This window comes from Vicugna pacos, unplaced genomic scaffold (genome assembly GCF_048564905.1).
Source record: "Vicugna pacos unplaced genomic scaffold, VicPac4 scaffold_113, whole genome shotgun sequence".
In the NCBI taxonomy this organism is placed as follows: Eukaryota; Metazoa; Chordata; class Mammalia; order Artiodactyla; family Camelidae; genus Vicugna; species Vicugna pacos.
Window position 1 is genome coordinate 254,493 of NW_027328793.1, and position 8,342 is coordinate 262,834.

At 41.0% G+C, this 8,342-nt stretch overlaps 1 protein-coding gene across 8 annotated transcripts in view; it reads left to right on the top strand.

Annotated features, from left to right (window-relative positions):
- The window catches only part of LOC116281358 (uncharacterized), a 58,413-nt gene extending 51,078 nt beyond the window's left edge, over positions 1-7,335 (top strand). For 5 of the 8 annotated variants that reach the window (XM_072957963.1, XM_072957956.1, XM_072957962.1 and 2 more), the window contains 4 exons: positions 3,253-3,289; positions 5,679-5,690; positions 5,779-6,269; positions 6,394-7,335. In XM_072957963.1, the coding sequence (XP_072814064.1) occupies positions 3,253-3,289; positions 5,679-5,690; positions 5,779-6,269; positions 6,394-6,471 (618 nt within the window). In that variant the 3' untranslated portion in view covers positions 6,472-7,335. The remainder of the gene's footprint in view (positions 1-3,252; positions 3,290-5,678; positions 5,691-5,778; positions 6,270-6,393) is intronic. The other 3 variants (XM_072957958.1, XM_072957960.1, XM_072957959.1) reach the window with 3 other exon arrangements.
- Positions 7,336-8,342: the final 1,007 nt, after the last annotated feature.

An 8,342-nucleotide genomic window follows, 5' to 3' on the forward strand; every position in this document is an offset into this window, starting at 1 on the left:
CTCTAAGAAGAAATGAACATTTCAAATGCACAGTTGGAGCAACATAGGGGGTGGGTCAGATTTGCTTTAGAGGACATTAGCCTCAAGTCCTTACACAGTATGGTACTTATTAAGTATAGATATTTTGACTTAATGTGGGGAAGATTTTAGAGTGGCTGGAGATTTATTTATTTTTAAATTTATTGAATTGCAGTTGATTTACACTGTTGGGTGGAGATTTATGAATCTGTCTAAATACACAAAAAACAATTTGTAAAACTCACCGGAGAGTGAGTTTATCCATGTAATCCAGATGCATAACAATAATTATGCAAAAAACAGAAAGAACTCCTAACAAAATCTGACATTTATATAATCTTACCTGAACAGATGATGTTGCAAGCCCACAGAGCTTTCTAAAATTCCCTGGAAGGTACTTGGTCTGAAAGGAAAGTCTCAAGGCTGTTGTTGTTTCACCCCATATCTCGTCCTAAGAGGCTAGGCCATCGTTCGTGGAGGATGGGATGGTGAGGCAGCCGGGGGCTGGACCAGGTGATTTCACTGCAGTTTGGGGTTTACCGGAGGGGTGCAGCTGAAATCAAAAGTAGAATAAAAACATCTTAAAAGCAGAAGGACCACTCATACCCATTTCACAGATGAGGAAACAAAAGCTGAGAAGATTTTAATGAGTGGCTGGAAGTCACAGATGACTACCTTGCAGAGTCCAAATAAGAACAAAGATCTTAAGACTCCCAGAGTGGCTGGGGTCAGGCGGCTCTGTTCTGAAGGCTCGTGCGACACTAGGGAGTAGATAGAGTGGTGGGGGGTGGCCGGAGGAGAAAGGATGGGAGGAATGGGGTCTACCTGAGAGCTGCCTATAAATGGTCCTGGGGTCTTGAATGGTCCCTTCCTGAATTTGTCCCAGACTGTGACTTGGTCTCTAAATGAATGATCTTCTAGGAGTCTTTATGTACCATCTCCCTGGGCATCCTGCACTCCAGGGTTTGGGACTCATCCCCTACACACTCTGACTCCTTCCTTCAGGAGTCAGACAGAACTCCAGGCCCACAAGTGATGCAGAAGGTGTTCTGTGTAACACGGTGAACCTTCTCAAACTCTCATGCCAACTTTTTTTTTTAACACCTTTATTGTGGTATGGTTCCTGTACAGCAAACTGCACACATTTCAGATGTACAGTTTGATGAATTTTGGTAGATGTATACACCCAAGAAAACACAACCACAATCAAGGTAGCTAACATTTCCATCACTTTCCAAGAGGTGCAATTTTTGAATTCCCAATTTGTCTCTTCCCACCCTCTTTACCTGCTGGTAACCATAAGTTTGTTTTCTATGTCCATAAATCTGTTCTTGTTTTGTAGATAAGTTCATTTGTGTCTTTTAGATTCCACATACTAGCTTTATGACATGGCATTTTTCTTTTTCTTTCTGGCTTACTTTACTTGGTATGATGATCTCCAGGTCCATCCATGTTGCTACAAATGGCATTATTTTATTCTTTTTTATGGCTGAGTAGTATTTCATTGTATACCACATACCACAGCTTCTTTATCCAGTCATCTGTCGATGGACATTTGGGTTGTTTCCATGTCTTGGGTATTGTAAATAGTGCTGCTATGAACATTGGGGTGCAGGTGTCTTTTTGAGAGTTATATTTTTCTCCAGATATGTACCCAGGAGTGGGACTGCTGGATCATATGGTAGGTCTATTTTTAGTTTTTTAAGAAATCTCCATACTGTTTTCCATAGTGGCTGCAATAGTTTACATTCCCACCAACAGTGTAGGAGGGTTCCTTTTTCTCCACAGCCTCTCCAGTATTTATCATTTGTAGACTTCTTAATGATGGCCATTCTGACAGGTGTGAGGTGACACCTCATTGTAGTTTTGATTTACGTTTCTCTAACAATTAGTGATGTTGAGCATCTTTTCATGTGCTTGTTGACCATCTGGATGTTTTCTTTGGAGAGATGTCTATTTAGGTCTTCTGCCCATTTTTGGATTGGGTTGCTTGTTTCTTTGATATTAAGGTGTATGAGCTGTTTGTGTATTTTGGAAATTAGTCCCTTGTCGGTCACATCATTTGCAAATATTCTCTCCCATTCTGTAGGTTGTCGTTTAGTTTTGTTGATGGGCTCCTTAGCTGTGCAAAAGCTTTTAAATTTAATTGGATCCCATCTTCACCATAATGTATTGGAATGCCAGAATCTTGCATTTTGAACCCATTTCTGTTCCTTCCACGGCATCAAGGGCCCCCAAGGTTTGGCAGATATGACGGTATGTGAAGATTTTAATTCTAGACTTGATTATTTTCAGAACACAGAGTTTTCCACTTTCACAAAATGGAACTCTGTAAAGGTTCCTTAGTTTCTTCTTTCACAAGTTCTTAGTTTATAGACTTTGCTCTGGTAGGTTATGACCAAATCAAAGGAGCAGAATAATATTTTAAATGCTTAAATAATATCTTAAATAATTTAAAGTGTAGAATAAGAGTCTAAATCTCGATATTTTAAAGTAACACTAGTTGACGTAAAATGAAAGACTTTGAGGCTACTAGCCCTGTGCAAAAAAAAAAAAAGAAAGCCTTTTTGTAAGTTCAAAAATTGCTTATAAAGTATTTATAAGTCAACATGTAGTGTAGTACAGACCACTCTGTCTTATGGTCCACCTGGAACCACTCTCAAAAGTTACGATGATTTTTCATCTCCCAGGAGCAAGGTACCTATGGGAGAGGTGGAGGCAGATCTCGGGGCACTTGAGAAGCCAGAAGTGGTGAGGTCGAGGGAAGAACAGGATTGAGAGGATGAAACAGAATTCTAGGGGAGGTGTTGGGGTTGGAGGATATTGGCCGCCATTCTAAAGAAGTGTCACAGAAATCACTAATACACAAGCTCCAAGACTTGAAGGCATTCCTCTGCCTTCTGGGCTGAGATTCCTGGAACTCAGCTTCTTCAAAAGCAGATTTGATTCCTTCAGGGGAAAAAAAAAGAGGTCCCCTCATCTGCCTGTCTCTAATCATATGGGCACTCTATTGTATATAAAATGCTACAAATATTTTAAAATATCCACTGGATCTAGAATGATGTCTTCTGGGGAGTTCCATCTGCTGCAAGAACTTTTGGGTTTCCTTTTGTGGATTCAGAAGCTTAAGATAGGCACTGATAACATCCATATGGCATTTCTAAGTCATGAGGGTGAGGAGAGATATGCTTCAAATTAAATACCGTTTCCTCTCTTTCTCCATCTTTCTCACAGCCTTGCGAAATCATCCATCTTGCTCAAGAAAACTGCCGTAAGTTGTGTGGGAAAGGCTCCAAAGGAGCCAGTGGTGTGAAGTGGGGATGGATCGTGGGCTGGGGACAGAAGTCATCTGGGGATTTGACTGAGGTGGTCCATCATAAAAGGCTATTATAAATTAACATTCAGCTCAGTCCCCGCCTTGGCTAAGTCATCATCCCAAGTGTGGTCTCAGAAATGAAGTGGGTGAAAGGCAGGAAGAAAAATTCCACCACGATATGGCGCCTCATGCAACACACTGACAATTACGCACCTGCGTGTCTGAAGCTCGGCACTTCTTTATCACAAGACAGGCAGAGAGGAGCTCTGTTCTTTTATTTCCTCCATTTAAAGAAGAGGGATTAATGGAGAGCCTTTAGTAATGAACGTGACCTTTTGCATATCTTTTTTTTTACATTTTTTTATTGAGTAATACTTATTTTACAATGTTGTGTCAAATTCTAGTGTAGAGCACAATTTTTCAGTCATACATGAACATTTATATATTCATTGTCACATTTTTTCACTATGAGCTACCACAAGATCTTATATATTTTTCCCTGTGCTACACAGTATAATCTTGTTTATCTATTCTGCAGAATGTGACCTTTTGAGTTAACATTTGTTTTAAAAATGGAAAGATGAATCATTGAATTCTAAGTAATGCCTTGTCACGTTCCCAGATTGGAATTCCTTTACTGTCCTTAATGTTCTCTGGGATATTTGCATCCTATAATATGCACATCTCTCTGCTCACTGGCAACAGGAAGAGAATGCTGATCTGGCAAATTGCTTAGCTGGATTTTCTCCACTATCATCCTGCCCTGTAAGATGCTAACTCTTCCACGTTCTGTCCATTCCCATCCAGTTGCAGTTCAAGGATATCTGGAATCTTTTTTCCTTGAAATCATAAAGAATAATACCATCATCTTGACCACCAAGGGAAAGAGTCTCAGAGTTGGCTGTATAAAAAGTTAAACCCCTTTTGCATTCAAGAGCACTGTGTAGTCAAAACCAAACAGAAAAAGGGGGAAAAAATATGCACTACAAGCCATGAACCTAGGCAAAGGTCCTAACTTCTTTACCCTATCATGTTGAAATATGTAAACTTGCTGCTACTCAACCATTTTCATCTACAAACATGGAGATTTCATATTTGCTAAACCTAAATGCAAAAAGGTCTTTTAGACTGAAAACAGGCCAAAGACATAAATGAGGATTCAGAAAAGAAAAAATACAATAAACCTGCCATTGTTTGACCTCACGAGAAGTCAAAAAATACAAATTAAAATGAGATACTCTTTTGTGGCTCAAATTGGAAAGATTTTTAAAATGAGGGGAAAAAAATCCCTATCCAAAGCTGAGAAATCCAAAACGTCCATTGGCACACATTTTCTGAAGAGCCATTGGGCAATGCACATCAACATTATCAGAATATGGGGCTGTAATTGGACAGATATGCACAGATGCACGTTCCAGTAAGGGATGCTGGCGGAAGAAGTTATGAGATGTCCATGTTACGCCAGATGACTTTGCTCTCAATTTATTGTTGGAAAGAATAGATGTTTATCACACAATAAGGGGGAAAAAAAAGATTCAGAATAGAACATACCCTGAGCTCCAAGTTTTATAAAATAAAACAACAAAGTATATCTGTGCATATGTACACATACATATGATAAATTAAGGGTGATTTTAATTTTTTTGCTTTCTGCTATTTTCCATGAAAATAACTTGTGTACACACACTCACATAATTTAATTAATGTATTTTGTATTATATGTATGTACTTTAAGGTGTGTGTGTGTATGTGCGTGGGTATGTGTGGATACAGTTGCAGAGTAGCTCAGGGTATCAGGTTGAAGGTGAGCACAGTGTGAGCTCAGTGCCCAGAAGCACAGACACAAATGTAGTTCCCAAGTTGGAGCCTGGACGGGGCCAGTCAGTGCTACTGGAACTCCACGGTGCTCAGAGAGGCAGGCTCTTTGTATTCTCTTGCTCTGCCATTGGGGCAAGGATGCTATTTCCCAGTCACCTCGTGGTCCAAGATGTCTATCAAGCTTCAGCCAGCAGGGAAAGGAAAGAAAAGGAGAAGAACATTGTGCCCGCCAGGTTTCTGATTCTATTATCCAGAACTAAGTAAGTTGGCTACCCACCCCGGGAAATATCGTCTTTGTTCCAGGCAGCCAGACCCCTGGCCAGAGACTGGGGTTCTGTTCTGGAAAAAAGGGAGAGTGGGCATTGGGGAGCAAGTCAAGGTCTCTGCCACACTCAGGCAGGAGGCAGGGAGGCTCGAGTGTCTCAGAGGAGATGGTTCTCAGCCGAAGACCTCGCGTGTCAAACACGCTGTTGCCTGTGGTAACTAACGGTGTCTTCTCTTCTCTCCCAAATCGTCCCCCTTCCAGCTTGTTCAATAGGTAAATAGCATTTCTTCTTATTCACACCCGCCTTCCCCTGTTGAGAGGCCTTGCAGACAATCCCAAATCTGCGTGTCCGTGTGTCTAGGTGTCTCCAGATGCCCAGTGTTCCCAACTGACCTGGTCTTCACCTTGGACACATCAAATGACGTCTCCCAGCTGGAGTTTGAGAGGAGGATAGACATTGTCTCTCTGTTGATGAAGATGGACATAAGTGGGGGTACCTGCCCCACGGGGGCCCGGATGGCCGCGGTCTCAGACGACAGCAGAACAGACCACCTGGTTCGCTTCTCCGACTACCGGGGCAGGCCCGCGCTCCTGCGGGCGCTCGGGGAGGCAGCCCTGGCAGTGCCCTCCGGCAGCAGGAGCCTCGGGGGCGCCACGAGGTTTGTGGCAAGACACCTGTTCAAGCGCGTGTGCTCGGGCCTTCTGCTCAGGAAGGTGGCCGTGTTCTTCCAGGCGGGCTGGGCCCAGGATGCCGACACCATCAGCACCGCCACTCTGGAGCTCAGCGTCCTGGGCATCACCTCTGCCATCATCACCTTCACGGAGGGGCACAACCTCCCGGAGGCTCTGCTGGTACGTGGGGGCCGCGGCCAGGTGGGGGGGCCCAGGGTGAGTGCCATGTGCCTCGTGAACACCGTTTTACTGAATTCTTCCCTGGACTCTACAAGGTTGGTGTTACCATGCATCTCCCTTCCAGAGAGAAGAAATCCAAGGCTTAGAGAGGTTAAGTCTATCATCAAAGGTCAGATATCTTATTAGGGGTGGACTGATTTGACCTGCCTTCAGAGCCTGTGCTGAAGCACTGTGCTAACCAGTATCACGAGGTCAGTAGAATGGACTTTTCTTTCTTTTTTTTCACTCAGGCTATAAAATCCATACCCAGGTAACGTGTAGAGATGGCACACCAATCCCGTCTACGGCTGGGTGGATGTTGACATAGGGTTAAACCCCTGCAACCAAGACATGGTTCAAGACATTGAGCACCTTCAGCATTTCATAAGTTTTCTCTTGTCTCTTTCTGAACCATAAGATGCTCCGGGCTTCTGTCACAGTCAGATAGTTTCACCTGTTCGGAGTCTTCATGCACACTGAGTCCTGAATTTTAAATGCCTATGCTTGCCTGGTTCCTCAAAATGCTCTTTGGAACAGCTTTACCCTTTAACTATTTCAATCATTAATGAGCTAATAAATCTTTGAAAAGCATGCACTTGGTATTTGGATGTAGCAAATATTTTAACTTGAGAAAATTATGATTCCATATCTAGAAACTGGAAGCAATATTTTGTAAGGAAATTTATTTATAGATAAGTTTTTAATTTCTATACCCTCTATACCCCTAAATACTTTCCTTGAAAAGTATTTTGCGACTCTGCAATGAGAAAGATGTCTTTCTTATCTTATAAAAATAAATGTTAGCTATTGTAACTTTCACTCTTGAAAAATATCAAAAGAAATATATATATTAGCTTAAAAATCATTTATATATCATCATGGTCTTATAAGAAGGCACATCCTTGGGAGTCAGAGAGAAATAGCATAGGTATGGAAATCTCTGTGGCATATTAATATGGCTTGTATTGCATCATGCATCCTTTAATATCTAGTAAAAATAAAATTGACTTTGAATTATTTATCTATATTTGAACGTTTTGAAATCATTTCGTTTCTCTTTTTTTTTTCTTTTTCAAATGGAGGTACTGTGAATTGAACCAAGTACCTCATGCATGCTCAGCATGCTCTCTACCAACTGAGCTATACCCTCACCCCCCATTTTGAAATCATTTGGTTAATTATCTGCCATCCATCCAAAGGAATCTGATGTCTGTTACTCTGTTATTTCCTGTTGTAGTTTAAATGAATTAATTGACATCTTCTAGCTGTCCCAGAACAGAGTTTTCATTCCTTGGTTTTTCAAGTTAGAAAGACAGGAAGTTTAAATTTTATTCTTTACAATAAAGAGGAATCAAGTTTTCAGGAAATAAAAATGGCAGTGGTAGTGAAAAAAAGAGTTACAAGATAGCATTCACTTTATCATGTACACTTTAAAGTGAAGAGGATAAACTATCAGATGGACCTCAAGAAAAATGTACTCTATATGTTTTTATTTTCTAAAGAATATCTGAGCCCTTCACTTCTCAGGCATTACAACTGTTGGGTGTCTATTCAAATGGATTTATGATGTTCAGTTTAAAATGTATGAGTCACATGATTAATTAAAAAGCTGTTACATAATTTCACTCCTGATACTTCAGCAACTACTTCAATACTGAGGACACAGTGCAGAAGGCACAGTATAGACCAGTGACTAGGGTATGAAGTTACTATGCAAAAATCACGTCTGGTTCTTATTTCAGGATGGACCATATAAAATCCTAGTGGCTAAAAATTAAACCACTAGTGAAACCAAAAATGAACTCAGAGCAGAGAAATGGGATGTGGTCACCTTTATAGATGTATATTGAACATTTGCTTCTATTTGGTCATAAGTAGATACAAGTTAGACACCGTAAGACACTCAACTAAGGTTCCTAGTCTTTTCATGTTCTGTGCATTTATCCTCATAATGCCAGAGGCTCCTTTGATTTTGATAAAATATTAAATAAAAGTCAGAGGAGAAGGAATTTCCCCTTTGCTGTAGTGAATTTG